Raw genomic sequence first — 16,632 nt, 5'->3', positions numbered from 1 at the left:
CGATTAAATGGGATGAGAAGAACTAGCTAAGGTAGACTGGGAGCAAAGACTTCATGATGAAGCAGTTGAGGAACAGTGGAGAACCTTCCGAGCGATCTTTCACAGTGTTCAGAAAAGGTTCATACCGACAAAAAAGAAAGACGGTAGAAAGGGGAAAAGTCAACCGTGGATATCGAAGGAGGTGAGGGAGAGTATCAGATTGAGGGAAAAAACATACATAGTGGCAAAAATTAGTGGGAGACTAGGGGACTGGGAAGTCTTTAGGGGACAACAGAAAGCTACTAAAAAGCCATAAAGAAGAGTAAGGTAGACTATGAAAGTAAACTGGCTCAGAACAGCAGATAGTAAAAGCTTCTACAAATATATAAGACAAAAAAGAGTGGCTACGGTAAATATTGGTCCTTTGGAAGATGAGAAGGGAGATTTAATAATAGGAGACGGGGAAATGGCTGAGGAGCTGAACAGGTTTTTTGGGTCAGTCTTCACAGTGGAGGACACAAATAACATGCCAGTGACTGATGGAAATAAGGATATGATAGGTGAGGACCTTGAGATGATTGTAATCACTAAGGAGGCAGTATTGAGCAAGCTAATGGGGCGAAAGGTAGACAAGTCTCCTGGCCCTGATGGGATGCATCCCAGAGTGTTAAAAGAGATGGCTAGGGAAATTGTAAACGCACTAGTGATAATTTATCAAAATTCACTAGACTCTGGGGTGGTCCCAGAGGATTGGAAAGTAGCAAACGTGACACTGTTTAAAAAAGGAGGTCGGCAGAAAGCGGGTAACTATAGGCGGGTAAGCTTAAATTTGGTTGTAGGGAAAATGCTGGAATCTATCATTAAGGAGGAAATAGCGGGGCACCTGGAGGGAAATTGTCCCATTGGGCAGACGCAGCATGGGTTCACAAAGGGTAGGTCGTGTCTGACTAATTTGGGAGAATTTTTTGAGGCTGTTACCAGTGCAGTAGATAACGGGGAGCCAATGGATGTGGTATATCTGGATTTCCAGAAAGGTTTTGACAAGGTGCCACACACAAGGTTGCTGCATAAACTAAAGATGCATGGCATTGAGGGTAAAGTGGTAGCATGGGTAGAGGATTGGTTAACTAACAGAAAGCAGAGAGTGGGGATAAATGGGTGTTTCTCTGGTTGGCAACCTGTAACTAGTGGGGTTAATGTTGGGATCAGTGTTGGGCCCGCAGTTGTTCACAATTTACATAGACGATTTGGAGTTGGGGACCAAGTGCAATGTGTCAAAGTTTGCAGACGACACTAAGATGAGTGGTAAAGCAAAAAGGGCAGAGGATACCGGATGTCTGCAGAAGGATTTGGATAGGTTAGGTGAATGGGCTAGGGTCTGGCAGATGGAATCAATGTTGCCAAGTGTGAGGCGATCCATTTTGGGAGGAATAACAGCAGAATGGATTATTATTTAAACGGTAAGATGTTAAAACATGCTGCTGTGCAGAGGGACCTGGGTGTGCTGGTGCACGAGTCACAAAAAGTTGGTGTGCAGGTGCAACAGGTGATTAAGAAGGCTAATCGAGTTTTGTCTTTCATTGCTAGAGGGATGGAGTTTAAGACTAGGGAGGTTCTGCTGCAATTGTATAAGGTGTTAGTGAGGCCACACCTGGAGTATTGTGTTCAGTTTTGGTCTCCTTACCTGAGAAAGGACATATTGGCACTGGAGGGAGTGCAGAGGAGATTCACTAGGTTGATCCCAGAGTTGAGGGGATTAGATTATGACGAGAGGTTGAGTAGACTGGGACTGTACTCATTGGAGTTTAGAAGGATGTGGGGGGATCTTATTGAGACATATAAAATTATGAAGAGAATAGATAGGATAGATGCGGGCAGGTTGTTTCCACTGGTCGGGGAAAGCAGAACTTAGGGGGCATAGCCTCAAAATAAGGGGAAGTAGATTTAGGACCGAGTTTAGGAGGAACTTCTTCACCCAAAGGGTTGTGAATCTCTGGAATTCCTTGCCCAGTGAAGCAGTTGAGGCTCCTTCTTTAAATGTTTTTAAGAAAAAGATAGATGCCTTTCTAAAGAATAAAGGGATTTGGGGATGTGGTGTACGCGGACAGTGGAGCTGAGTCCACAAAGATCAGCCATGATCTCATTAAATGGCGGAGCAGGCTCGAGGGGCCAGATGGCCTACTCCTGTTCCTAGTTCTTATGTTCTATCGTTGTCTCAGGCACGTAGGCCTGTCCAATTAAGGAGGGGTGACGCAGGTTAGTCTGCTACTGTTGTAACTCCTTGATTCAAACTCTATTGTCCTGGGGGAAATGTTGATCGACTCTTAATGGATACAAGTTTCAGCAAAGCCTGGTTTCTTTGCACATTACACAGAGGCTGTGTAGCTGTTTGTGTCCCAAATTGACCACAATTCCCATGGTCCTTTGCAGGTGGCCATTTTACATGGCTTCACACTGCTGCCTCATGGCGTCGAGGATCTCGGTTCGATGCCGGCCCCGGGTCACTTTCCATGTGGAGTTTGCACATTCTCCCAGTGTCTGCGTGGTCTCACCCCCACAACCCAAAGATATGCAGAGTAGGTGGATTGGCCACGCTAAATTGCCATTTAATTTGAGGGGGGGGGGGAAGAATTGGGCAATTTAAATTATAAAAATAAATACTAAGTTACCATTTTCTCAGCTCAGAACAGGGTTGTTTATGATACAGTTTTGAATAAAGGATAAATATGTATTTGTTGGATTACCATATTCAATGATTGGATCAAATGAACCATATTTTCTTAATACCACTTTCAATGTATTTGGAAATATTCTTGTGCAATGCTCTGTATTGTACAGTTGCAGGGAATCCAACAATTAGTCATTGTGGCACATAAGGGAGGCCATTCGGCCCATTGAGTCTGTTCCAGCTATGAAGACTAGCCACCCAGTCAGTTACGTTTCCTCCTCTACTCTGAAGCCCTGCAAAGTTATGACGAGAAATTAGTACCTGCAAAATGAGTACTTGTTTTCTTGCAAGTTAAACATGTAGTCCAAAATGCAAACTTATGCGATTCATGTTTTTCCTCCCAATCAGATTTCTGTCATACAACATACACAGCTAAAATGGAGAGAAAGTACTTTATTTAAAGATACGTAGTTGTTGACATGGGCCCTGTACGAGGTTTGACACTATTCTAGGTAATAATCCTTAAAGGATTCCTCCAAACATTTTCACAAAGCCATAGATGACATTAGAGTATTAATTGGCACCCTTAATTCCCAATCTCAGCAGTATTTCATCACTGACTCGGGTGATTGTTTGTGTTTCTAAGGTACATAAATGCGAGCCAGCTTTATAGAATTGTTTAATTGAACATGCAACCTTTTCTTTAGGTTGCAGCTTCCTCCTTTTTCATGTTGACTTCTTAATGTAAGAAAATGAATCATGATCAATATCTCTTATTAAATCCTATTTTGGTCACTCTTTTTGCTTAGTCCGGGATTCATTCGATTTATAAAGGTTCTTTGTGGGATGTCATCAGATGAAAGGAAGGCATTTCTGCAATTCACCACAGGATGTTCCACTCTCCCACCAGGTGGTTTAGCCAATCTGCATCCGCGGCTCACTATTGTACGCAAGGTATGTGACCTAAACTATATTCAAAACTCTTCATGTTGGGAAAAACTGCCAAATAGTAAAATATCTCCTCTTGGATAAATGATAATTGCATAAATCTCTTCTGGAATAGGTGGTTCTAGATTATAAATTCTATACGGTTGTTATTTACTAAATATGATGCATGAAATTACCCACAGAATGCATTTTAACATATTTCTTCTTGTTAGGTGGATGCAACAGACGCAAGTTATCCATCAGTAAACACGTGTGTGCACTACCTAAAATTGCCTGAATATTCCTCTGAAGAAATTATGAGAGAACGTTTGCTAGCTGCTACAATGGAGAAAGGTTTTCATCTTAACTGAGCTAATGGATCGTGACTGGGACACTGAATTTGAAACTAGAAAAGCCTCTTGTGTTTGTGTGAAAAATGTTGATCTCCGACTGTGTTCTTATACAGCTTGCCTTTTTTTGAGGCTTTAAAGAAAAAACATAATTAATAAATGTTAGCTGCTAATGTTTCGGCAGGAACAAACTTCTCCTGTTAATAACAAGGCCAGCAAACACAGAGCACTGAGTGCTGCTTCAAGGGCTTATGAGATTGGAAGCTGGGACAGTCCTGTAAATGTTCCCAAGAGCAGTTTTTGTCATGTTTTCAGTGTTTAATTTCTGACAAGGTGTCATGTTCTATTTAGTTTATTATGCACAGCAATTGGTACCTTGGTTCACTATGAATGCCACTTTCTGACCTCCTTTGCTGGCCTAACGCTACCGGCCGAGAACCTGCTTGTGTAGAATTGTATATGTATAGAGAGTGAATGGACATTTCTTCCAACAGCATTTCCTGTTTACTGGTGCCTGCACTGGTTATTTGAGTATTAAAATTTTACTTGCTGTCATTTTAGTATACAATCATGAATAAGCTTTTTTTCCCCCCTTGTTTGTTCGGTGTGCATATATGCTTTCATTCTTTAATGTCCTGCTCTGAAGATCAAATCCTTTGAGTGCAGTTGTGCAATTTTACAGTAAAGCTAGAAACACTGGTTCTGGGTGCAAGGCACACGTTGAAGCAAGCTAAGCTTTTCCCTGTATTTCTTTGTATATTATAAACATTTATTTAACTGAGTTGCAGTTTCAAGTCACACAAACTATTTTCAAATGTGTATGCTTAAAATAATCATTAAAATATTTGCAAAGTATTTGAGCGAATTGCCTTTTTTATAAAGTTAGTTAAGCTTTTGTAATTTAGTGATTTGTTTTGGGTGGGAATATTTCTCTTTTTCCATAAGCTAAACAAAGCTAAAAGAAAATTAAATTGCCTTTATATATTTCCTTTCTCGATCTCTGATGCCCTAAGCCACTCCCAAGAATTACTAATGCAAATTATTCACTTAATGGTGGGTGGCGCAGTGGTTAGCACTGCTGCCTCACGGCGCCGAGAACCTGGGTTAGATCCCGGCCCTGGGTCACTGTCTGTGTGGAGTTTGCACATTCTCCTCATGACTGCCTGGGTCTCACCCCCACAACCCAAAGATGCGCAGGATAGGTGAATTGGCCTTACTACATTACCCCTTAATTGGAAGAAAAGAATTGGGTACTCTTTATAAAAAAAAATTTTTTAATGTTTACTTTATTACATATGCAATGAATTAATCACACAACTTCAAAAATCAGACATGTCAAAAAAGTTCACGGTGGAAACATATTGACCTGATACTACTTTCTCCCATCTACCATGACCAAGTCTGCCAGTGCCCAAGCATAGGGCCTAAAGCCAACTTCTGTCGTAGAACATAGAACATTACAGCGCAGTACAGGTCCTTCGGCCCTCGATGTTGCGCCGACCTGTGAAACCACTCTAAAGCCCATCTACACTATTCCCTTATCGTCCATATGTCTATCCAATGACCATTTGAATACCCTTAGTGTTGGCGAGTCCACTACTGTTGCGGGCAGGGCATTCCACGCCCTTACTACTCCTGAGTAAAGAACCTACCTCTCACATCTGTCTTATATCTATCTCCCCTCAATTTAAAGCTATGTCCCCTCGTGCTAGACATTACCATCCGAGGAAAAAGGCTCTCACTGTCCACCCTATCCAATCCTCTGATTATCTTGTATGCCTCAATTAAGTCACCTCTTAACCTTCTCTCTAACGAAAACAGCCTCAAGTCCCTCAGCCTTTCCTCATAAGATCTTCCCTCCATACCAGGCAACATTCTGGTAAATCTCCGCTGCACCCTTTCCAATGCTTCCACATCCTTCCTATAATGCGGCGACCAGAATTGCACGCAATACTCCCAATGCGTCCGCAACCGAGTTTTGTACAGCTGCAACATGACCTCATGGCTCCGAAACTCAATCCCTCTACCAATAAAAGCTAACACATCTTAACAACCCTCTCAACCTGAGTGGCAACTTTCAGGGATCTATGTACATGGACACAGAGATCTCTCTGCTCATCCACACTGCCAAGAATCTTACCATTAGCCCAGTACTCTTGACTTCCTGTTATTCCTTCCAAAATGAATCACCTCACATTTTTCTGCATTAAACTCCATTTGCCACCTCTCAGCCCAGCGCTGCAGCTTATCTATGTCCCTCTGTAACTTGTAACATCCTTCCGCACTGTCCACAACTCCACCGACTTTAGTGTCATCTGCAAATTTACTCACCCATCCTTCTACGCCCTCCTCCAGGTCATTTATAAAAATGACAAACAGCAGTGGCCCCAAAACAGATCCTTGTGGTACACCACTAGTAACTGGACTCCAGTCTGAACACTTCCCATCAACCTTTGTCGTCTTCCAGTTAGCCAATTTCTGATCCAAACTACTAAATCTCCCTGAATCCCATGCTTCCGTATTTTCTGCAGTAGCCTACCGTGGGGAATCTTATCAAACGCTTTACTGAAATCCATATACACCCCATCAACTGCTTTACCCTCATCCACCTGTTTGGTTACCTTCTCAAAGAACTCAATAAGGTTTGTGAGGCACGACCTACCCTTCACGAAACCGTGTTGACTATGTCTAATCAAGTTATTCCTTTCCAGATGATTATACACCTTATAAACCTTTTAAAGATTTTGCCCACAACAGAAGTAAGACTCACTGGTCTATAGTTACCGGGGTTGTCTCTACTCCCCTTCTTGAACAAGGGGACAACATTTGCTATCCTCCAGTCTTCTGGCACTATTCCTGACAAAGATGACTTAAAGATCAAAGCCAAAGGCTCCGCAATCTCCTCCCTAGCTTCCCAGAGAATCCTAGGATAAATCGCATCCGGCCCAGGAGACTTATCTATTTTCACCCTTTCCAGAATTGTTAATACCTCCTCCTTATAAACCTCAAGCCCTTCTAGTCCAGTAGCCTGAATCTCAGTATTCTCCTCGACAACATTGTCTTTTTCCTGTGTGAATACTGATGATAAAATATTCATTCAGGACCTCTCCTATCTCCTCGGACTCCAAGCACAACTTCCCACTACTCTCCTTTACTGGCCCTACTCTTACCCTAGTCATTCTTTTATTCCTGACATATCTATAGAAAGCTTTAGGTTATCCTTGATCCGACCTGCCAAAGACGTCTCATGTCCCCTCCTGGCTCTTCTTAGCTCTCTCTTTAGGTCCTTCCTAGCTAACTTGTAACTCTCGAGCGCCCTTACTGAACCTTCATGTCTCATCTTTACATAAGCCTCCTTCTTCCTCTTGACAAGTGTTTTGACTGCCTTAGTAAACCACGGTTCCCTCGCTCGACGACTTCCTCCCTGCCTGACAGGTACATACTTATCAAGGACACGCAGTAGCTGTTCCTTGAACAAGCTCCACATTTCCATTGTGCCCATCCCCTGCAGTTTTCCTCCCCATCTGATGCATCCTACGTCTTGCCTCATCACATCATAATTGCCTTTCCCCCAGATATAACTCTTGCCCCGTGGTATATACCTATCTCTTTCCATCACTAAAGTAAACGTAATGGAATTGTGGTCACTATCACCGAAGTGCTCACCTACCTCCAAATCTAACATCTGTCCTGGTTCATTACCCAGTACCAAATCCAATATGGCCTCGCCTCTCGTTGGCCTATCAACATACTGTGTCAGGAAACCCTCCTGCACACATTGGACAAATACGGACCCATCTAAAGTACTCGAACTATAGCGTTTCCAGTCAATATTTGGAAAGTTAAAGTCCCACATAACAACTACCCTGTTGCTTTCGCTCCTATCCAGAATCAGCTTTGCAATCCTTTCCTCGACAACTCTGGAACTTTTCGGAGGCCTATAGAAAACCCCTACAGGGTGACCTCCTTTCCTGTTTCTAACTTCAGCCCATACTACATCAAACGTCCTTTCTGCCTCCGTAATACTGTCCTTGACTAACAATGCAACCCCTCCCCCTCTTTTACCACCTTCCCTGAGCTTACTGAAATATCTAAACCCCGGCACCTGCAACAACCATTCCTGTCCCTGCTCTATCCAGGTCTCCGAAATGGCCACAACATCGAAGTCCCAGGTACCAACCCATGCCGCAAGTTCACTCACCTTATTCCGGATGCTCCTGGCATTGAAGAAGACACACTTTAAACCACCTTCCTGCCTGCCGGTACACTCCTGCAACTTTAAAACCTTACTCGTGACTTCACTACTCTGAACCTCCTGTATACTGGAGCTACAATTCAGGTTCCCAAGCCCCTGCTGAACTAGTTTAAACCCTCCCGAAGAGCATTAGCAAATTTCCCCCCCCCAGGATATTGGTACCCCTCTGGTCAGGTGTAGACCATCCCGTTTGTAGAGGTCCCACCGACCCCAGAATGAGCCCCAATTATCCAGAAATCTGAAACCCTCCCTCCTGCACCATCCCTGTAGCCAAGCTTTCAACTCCTCCCTTTCCCTATTCCTCATCTCGCTATCACGTGGCCCGGGTAACAACCCAGAGATAATAACTCTGTCCTAGATCTAAGTTTCCACCCTAGCTCCCTGAATTCCTGCCTTACATTCCTATCCCTTTTCCTATCTATGTCGTTGGTACCTATGTGGACCACGACTTGGGGCTGCTCCCCCTCCCCCTTAAGGATCCCAAAAACACGATCCGAGACATCACGCACCCTGGCACCTGGGAGGCAACACACCAACTGGAGTCTCTCGTTCCCACAGAATCTCCTATCTATCCCCCTAACTATGGAGTCTCCAATGACTAATGCTCTACTCCTCTCCCCCCTTCCCTTCTGAGCAACAGGGACAGACTCTGTGCCAGAGACCCTCACCCCATGTCTTACCCCTGGTAAGTTTCCCCCCCCCCCCCCCCAACAGTATCCAAAGCGGTATACTTGTTACTAAGGGGAACGACCACAGGGGATCTCTGTACTGACTGCTTCCTCCCAGCCCCTCTCACCGTCACCCATCTATATTTATTCTTCGGAGTAACTACATCCCTGAAGCTTCTATCTATGACCACCTCTGCCTCCCGAATGATCCGAAGTTGCTCCAGCTCCAGTTCCCTAACACGGTTTCTGAGGAGCTGGAGATGGGTGCACTTCCCACAGGTGAAATCAGCAGGGACACTGTCGGCATCCCTCACCACAAACATTCTGCAGGAGGAACATTGCACTACCTTCCCTGCCATCCCCCTAGATTAAAAAAAGAAAAAGAAAGAAAGAGCTTACCTGTTATTCACTCCCCTTCTCAGCAAGCACTCACTCAGCAACCTCTGCGCCCTGCACGGTAACACCCGAGGGAAAATAAAAGAAAAACTACTTGCCATTCACCAGCCAATCCCTTACCTGCAGGCTGTGGCGTCACGGTTCAACTTCTTTCTATTTCTACCTGACCTCGAGCCTTCCTCTTGATCTTTACAGCGGTTGTTTTTTTTTTGGTTAGAGGAGGGGGTATGGAGGGAAACACTGAAGTGTTTCGGGTTTAAGTGTCACTTGACAACAGCTCCTCCACAAACCACCTTCAAGTTAGGGTGACCACAACGGAGGTATGCAAATTCCCCTGCAACAGCCAATAAGCAGCTATGCTCTACTGCCCTCTGCTGGATGCTTGAAGGTTTCCATTGCGTCGAGAGGAAACGCTAGATTGGAGAGCCAACATCCACTCGTATCATATTCCTAATGTTTTCTATTGTTGTGCACTTGTACATTCAGGCTTGCCTCTCTGCCAAACTCTTAGAAAACACTGAGGCAGCATAAATTGGATAGTGACTCAACCTAATAGGATTTTTTTTTTCTTTCCACAGCAGCTTAGAGTCTTCCCCAGAAGCTATGGAGAGGAATAAGTTGCTTTGTTTAGGATCTCTGTTGATTCAGCTGTAATTTTCTTAGTCCTGTCATCAAATGGATGTAACAAGCTTTTCCAATGAGAGATGCATTGTGAAAACATTGAGAGATGAAGGTTAATCTCCTCACTGAATTGAGTTCTCCCTGCCAAGCTACTGAAGCTAACTCATCTTTAATTTGTAACATATGTAGTGGGGAGAATTCGAGTTATCTCTGGATCACGTTATACCTTGAAAGAACTGGCTGCAAGTGCAGTTTACTAGTTGCATGAGGACAGGCCGCCTATCGGATTCTATGAAATAACAAAATGCTGGAAAAACTCAACATGTCTGTCAGCATCTGTGGAGAGAGAGAGAACTTTTGAGTCCAATATGACTACTTTTATGCCCTGTTTGGGCCTGTTCAAGGATAGAAAAAAAGAGGATAATTGAAGGAATCTTGTACTATAGCAACATGTTTGTTTCTATTAGTTTTGAAAGGAATGCTTATGAATTTTAAGCTTTGTGTCTTTATTGTTTTGATATGCGTTTTTGCTTGGATGAGATACAGAAAGGAGCCCTGTTCACATAACCTCTCTAGTTGGTAATGAGTTTAGTTCTATCAAACTAATTTTGCAGACTACATAATTCGCAAGTTCAATCAGACAACCTTTCGTGCGAGATCTTTCAAAATTTTCAATGTTTGTAAACACATTCGGGTTTTAGCTGCATGTAGCACATCAACAAAGGTTTTTCCCTACAGTTCAGTGAAAAATGGCTGAATGTCTGACTGATCCTTTCTCAGCCAGAACAGGTGAACAAAGGTGACCGTTTTGGTTACAATTTCATACTGGATATGATTGTTTCGGAAATTAGCACAAAATACTCGCGAATGCTCAAATTCTGTTTTCTCAGTGAAATTTTGTTTTCTGACTGTACCACATAAGTTACAACACATAAAAGGACCAATCACCCCATCATGTCTGTACCGACCAGAAAAAAGAGAAAAAGAAGTTAACCACTCATTTTAATCCCACTTTCCAGCAGCTGGTCTGTAGCGTTGCAGGTTACAACCCTTCTGTGCAGATCCAGGTACCTTATAAATGGGTTGTGTTTCAGCCTCCACCACCAATTCGGGCAGTGAATTGCAGATGTCCACAATCCTCGGTGAAAATGTTTTTTCTCATGTCCCCTCTCATCCTTTTACCAGTCACCTTACATCTATGCCCCTTGGTAATTGACCTCTCTGCTCGGGGAAACGGGTCTTTCCTATCTCCCTATCTAGGCCCTACTTAACCTTGTACACCTCTAAAATAGATCACCGCCACAAGTGTCCTCCAATTTTCAAGATTTACAGTGCAGAAGGAGGCCATTCGGCCCATCGAGTCTGCACCGGCTCTTGGAAAGAGCACCCTACCCAAAGTCAACACCTCCACCCTATCCCAGTAACCCCACCCAACACTAAGGGCATTCTTGGACACTAAGGGCAATTTATCATGGCCAATCCACCTAACCTGCACATCTTTGGACTGTGGGAGGAAACCGGAGCACGCGGAGGAAACCCACGCACACACGGGGAGGATGTGCAGACTCCGCTCAGACAGTGACCCAAGCCGGAATCGAACCTGGGACCCAATTGTGCTATCCACAATGCTACCGTGCTGCCCCCAAATTGACAAATTCTTGTCAATCTCCTCTGCACCAGCTCGAGAGCAATTATCTCCTGTAATGTGGTAACCAGAACTGTCCACAAATTCCAGCCGTGGCTTAACCAATGTTTTACACAGTTCCAGCACGACATCCCTGCTTTTGTATTTTATTTCTTGTCCAATAAAGGAAAGCATTCCAATATCCTTTCTTTACCACCTTGTCCACCTGTCTTGCCACCTTTAGGGACCTAAGGACATGCATTCCAAGGTCTCTTGCCCCTCTCAATATCATCCTGTGTATTGAATATTCCATTGCTTTATTTGCCCTCCCTAAAGGCATTGCTTCATACTTCTGCGGATTTAATTCCATTTGCCACTTTTCAACGCACCCAACCAAACCATTGATCTCCATGGAGCCAACAGCTTTCATCTTCACTATAAACTAAATAACCAATTTTTGTGCCGTTTGCAAATTTCCCAATCATGCCTCTCACGTTTTAGCCACGATCATTAATATATACAACAAACAGCAAGGGCCCAACACAGAGCTCTCCATTTTTCAAAAACAATCATCGATTATTACCCTTTGTTTCCTGTCACTGAGCCAACTTTGGATCCAACTCCACCTTCTGTATTCCATGGGATTTCACTTTTCTTACCAGCCTGCCATGTAAGGCCTTGTCTACATGGATTTCAGTAATGGACAATGTCCACTGCATTACTTTCGTCAATCTTCCTTGTTACTTTCTCAAAAATGTGATGAAGTTAGTCAGATACTACCTTCCCCGAACAAAACTGCTGACTATTCCTGATCAATCCGTGCCTTTTCAAATTACTGCTTTTTCCTCTCTCTCAGAATGTGCCCACCACCGAAATCAGACTGGCCAGCCTGTAACTTTTTGACCTACCTCTCACACCCTTTCTAAATGATGTGGAGATGCCGGCGTTGGACTGGGGTGAGCACAGTGAGAAGTCTTACAACACCAGGTTAAAGTCCAACAGGTTTGTTTCGATGTCACTAGCTTTCGGAGCGCTCCCCTTTCTAAATGGTACACGGCAGCCCTCTAATCCTCAGGCACCTCACCTTATCTAGTGAAGATTGGAAAATGATCCTCCAAACATCATCATATTTCCTCCCTTGTTTCCTGTAAAAGTCTAGAATACAATCCATCCAGCTCTGTTGATTTATCCACCTTCAAGGATGCCAGTTGCTCCTGTACTTATTCTCATGTTATGATTATTGTATTTAATATTTCACATTCTTTAAATAGAATATCTGCTCATTTTTCTCCTTCAAGAAAGCAGAGGCAAATTATTCATTGAACACCCTTCCCACATCTTCTGCATCCATGGATAAGTTACCATGTACATCTCTAATGTACTGGTAAAACATCTTTGTTTTATTTGATTTTACTTGCCAATATTTTTTCTTTGCTTTTCTAATTTACTTTTGTTGCATCGCCACTCCTATCTGTATTCCTTTAGGCTTTCGATAGTATTAAACTTCTTGGAAATGTCTTGAGCTTTCTTTTTCTTTATCATACCCAGTATGCTTTGTCATGGAAATGTCCTTTAAGAAATGTTTTTGTCTTATCATATGGCTTCAGTGATGTAATTGTGTGGATGGAGCTGGGCTGTGGCTCTGGGAGTTGGTTTTATTTTCGCTTTGGTTTGGGGCTTGTTTGTGGCTGAGTTTTTGCTTTCGTTTTTCACATTTGGCTGCTGTACTCAGAAAGAGAAGTATCTTGGAGTGTCTCCCTATCTTCAGTTTAAAAGCTGTTTCCAGATTACTTGATCATTTAGAAGTGATAACTGTTTTCTGGAAAGAATTCAAACCTGCTGTTTTGGAAAGGAAATGAGCATCCGTACCAGGTCTTGAGTGTTGTGTGCTGGGCCACACCTTTGAAAAGGAGGTACTGGTTTATGAGATCTTGTTATTAAATTGGAACAGTTAAAGGAGGGAATTTATTAAGGATTACATAGATTACTGTAGGTGTGTGAGGTATTTATGTTTGTAGTTGATAAATACACTTACTGTGTGTTTATAAAAATGTTAACTAAATTCGTAGAATAAAGCTTGTTTTTGATTTAAAGTGCTTAAGGCCTCTGTTGAATAATACTTGAAGTGCAGGCCCTTGTGCTCATCGTAACCAAAATCAATAAGCAGTTGTAGGTCAGGTGAACTCTATGATATGCTTTGGAGTTTTCTAAACCCTGGCTCATAACAGCTTCTGGATAACAAGGGGGCTCTAGATTTGGCAATATCATATTTTTTCTTTGTGGGAACATGTTTACACAGTGTCAGGAGAATCTTGCTTTTGAATGCCTCTCACTGATTTGAAACTGTGTTTCTCTTCCAAAGCTCTATCCAATTATGGCCACTGTCTCCAAAATGGCCCTCCACTGCTCCTCCATCTACTTGCCCCTGATTCATTTCCTAGGACTAAATCTAGAATTGTGCACCCCTCTATTGGACTTGTTACGTGTGTGCTTTAAAAAAATCCTCTTAAATGCAGTTCAAGAATGTTGTACTCTGTGCCCTTCACACGGTTTGTATCCCAGTTGATATTAGGATAGTTGAAGTCTCCAACTATTACTGTCTTTATTGTTTTTGTACTCTGAAATCTGTAGATATTTACTCTTCTAACTCCCTTCCACTATTTGGGGGTGTACACTCCTAGCAGTGTGGCTTTTATATTCCTGAACTCAACCCACAAAGGCATAATTTGATGCTTTATTTTGAATATCCTCCTTCCTCACAGATGTAAATAGTTCTTTACCAATAATGCTTTTGTCACGATTCCGGCTGATTTTACTACTGGACGGGAAAATCTCAGATTGGAACCCTGGCTCAGAAGTCCGTAACTTGACTTCCAGTGGCGGCTATGAGGGAGTGTGTCGCACATTCGATGGCTCTCACTCTGGCTGGCTTTTTGGATCAGGTTTCCCGACTTTTCAGAACTTTTGAGCGCTAGAAAAGACGGCCACAAAGTTGCTGATTGAAGCGTGCGGAGCTGTATGGAAATGAAGAAGAGCAGAAAGCAGGAAAAGAAGGGGCAGAGGCAAAAGTGGTGTGGGAGCTGACCCGGGACCAAAGATGGCTGACGTACAGACCGCGGACCAGATGATCCAAGCAGCGCTGGACAATATGCTGCAGGTCATAAAAGGAAGTTTTGAAGACATGAAGCGGGATAACTTAGAACCGCTTCAGAAAGCGGTGGAGCAAGTGAACCAAAGGCTCGAGGCCCAGGACAAAAGGGTCAAGGAGCTGGAGCAAGCGGTGGAGGAACAGGCGGACACACAAACGATCGCTGCAATAGAGATGGATGGGTTGAAGGAGCGACAGAAGGCTGCTTGACAGGCTTGAAGACCTGGAAAACAGCCCGGACAAAATTTGAGAGTTATTGGCCTCCCAGAGGGGGCCAAAGGTGCTGATGTCACGACGTTTGTGGCAGACCTGTTGCAGCAGCTGATGGGGGCTGATGGGGCACACCGAGTGCAGGTGAGGCAGCTGCGATCAGGGGGGCCCCCCTCCGACCAGTGATGGTCAGGTTCACAGACAAGGAGCGGGTCCTTCAGTGGGCAAAGAGTACAAAGAACTGTACATGGAACAACAATGTCCTGCGCATCTATCAAGACCTGTGTCAGGAGGTGGCCAGGCGGCGAGCAGCCTTTAAAAGAATTGAAAGAGATTTTGTTCAAAAAACACGTGAAGTGTTTTCCAAGTCTGCTTTTCCTGGCGCGGCTTTGGGTCAGGCACCAGCGCCAGCGTTACTACTTTATGGACCCCGATGAGGTGATGGAGTTCGCAAAGGATCAGGGACTGGTGCCGAACTGAGGGCCCACGGATCAAAGTCTGAGTCGGTGTACTATTGTTTGTGAGACTTCTAGTTTTCTTGGACCGACTTTCTATTTTTTAGCTGCTTCACAGGTACTTTGTAGTTTCTGTTTTCCGTTTTCGGTGCCGATGGGTACAATGGGCGGGTGGGGGTGTGGGGGTGGGGGGGGGTGTGGGGGGTGTGGGTGTGGGTGTGGGGGGGGGGTGCCCCCTCTCTCTTTTGGGTTTTCTTTTTGCTTTTTCTTTGTGTTTTTTTCTTTTTGGAGCTTCCAATGGAACAGAAATTTGGCCGGGAAGCAATGGGGTTAAAGGTATTGGATGCAGGGGGTCACGCGGGTACTGTGTTGCTGTGTGTTTTTATTATTAATGCGCAGAAAGGGGTGATCGGTATCACTCATCTGTTTGCACAAAGGGAACAGCATTACAGCTGGAGCGGGCTTGGGTCTTTGTTTGATTGCGCTTGTTTTTTGTTTGATCTCCTGTATTGCAGAGAGACTGACTGCTCGAGCATGACACATCAGGGGAATGGGTGTGGATGGGTGGGGGAAGAGCTCGGGGGAACAATGGGAGCGAGACAAGTGGGCGCCGGAGGGATGAGTCACTGGGCTAGTGGGAAGCTAGTCAAGGGAGGCAGGTGGGGGGATGCATACAGTCAGTATATGGCAGGGGTCGGGTTACAGAGGGGTGTTGTTGCTAGGGGGAGTGGGGGGCGGAGTTATTCTGCTGACATGGGAGGGATCTAAAGTAGGTAACAGAGCAAAGGTCGGGGGTGGGAACTATCAGGAGGCGAACTGGGAGGGCACATGGGCTGGGGGTGGGCCCAAGAAGGGGGATGGTTGATCGGCAAGTGGGGGGGGGGGGGGGGGCAGGTGCCCTCCAACCAGGCTGATCACCTGGAATGTCAGGGGACTGAACGGGCCAGTCGAGGGCGTGTGTGTTCGCGCATTTGCGGGCTCTAAAGGCGGAGGTAATCATGCTGCAGGAGACACATCTGAAAGTGACTGACCAGACCAGATTAAGGGAGGGCTGGATTAGCCAGGTCTTCCACTCGGGCTTGGACTCTAAATCCAGGGGGTGGCAATCATGATCAATAAATGGGTTTAATTTGAGGCGGAGGGCACAATTCCAGACGGAGGGGGTAGATTTCTTATGGTCCATGGTACGCTTGAGGGGGTGAGGGTAGTCCTGGTGAATGTATATGCTCCAAATTGGGATGACGCTGACTTCATTAAAAGGGTGCTGGGAAAAATCCCAGACTTAGATTCACGCAAGCTGATCATGGGTGGGGACTTCAAAACGGTCCTCG

The 16,632-nt window shown here is 44.4% G+C and overlaps 1 protein-coding gene across 8 annotated transcripts in view; it reads left to right on the top strand.

Annotated features, from left to right (window-relative positions):
* hectd1 (HECT domain containing 1) overlaps positions 1–4,779 on the top strand; it is a 124,584-nt gene extending 119,805 nt beyond the window's left edge. For all 8 annotated transcript variants that reach the window (XM_072488161.1, XM_072488179.1, XM_072488198.1 and 5 more), the window contains 2 exons: positions 3,457–3,601; positions 3,808–4,779. In XM_072488161.1, the coding sequence (XP_072344262.1) occupies positions 3,457–3,601; positions 3,808–3,945 (283 nt within the window). In that variant the 3' untranslated portion in view covers positions 3,946–4,779. The remainder of the gene's footprint in view (positions 1–3,456; positions 3,602–3,807) is intronic.
* Positions 4,780–16,632: the final 11,853 nt, after the last annotated feature.

Source organism: Scyliorhinus torazame, chromosome 2, assembly GCF_047496885.1.
Source record: "Scyliorhinus torazame isolate Kashiwa2021f chromosome 2, sScyTor2.1, whole genome shotgun sequence".
In the NCBI taxonomy this organism is placed as follows: Eukaryota; Metazoa; Chordata; class Chondrichthyes; order Carcharhiniformes; family Scyliorhinidae; genus Scyliorhinus; species Scyliorhinus torazame.
The sequence above is the reverse complement of the archived record's forward strand: the minus strand, read 5'-3'. Positions and strand labels throughout refer to the sequence as shown.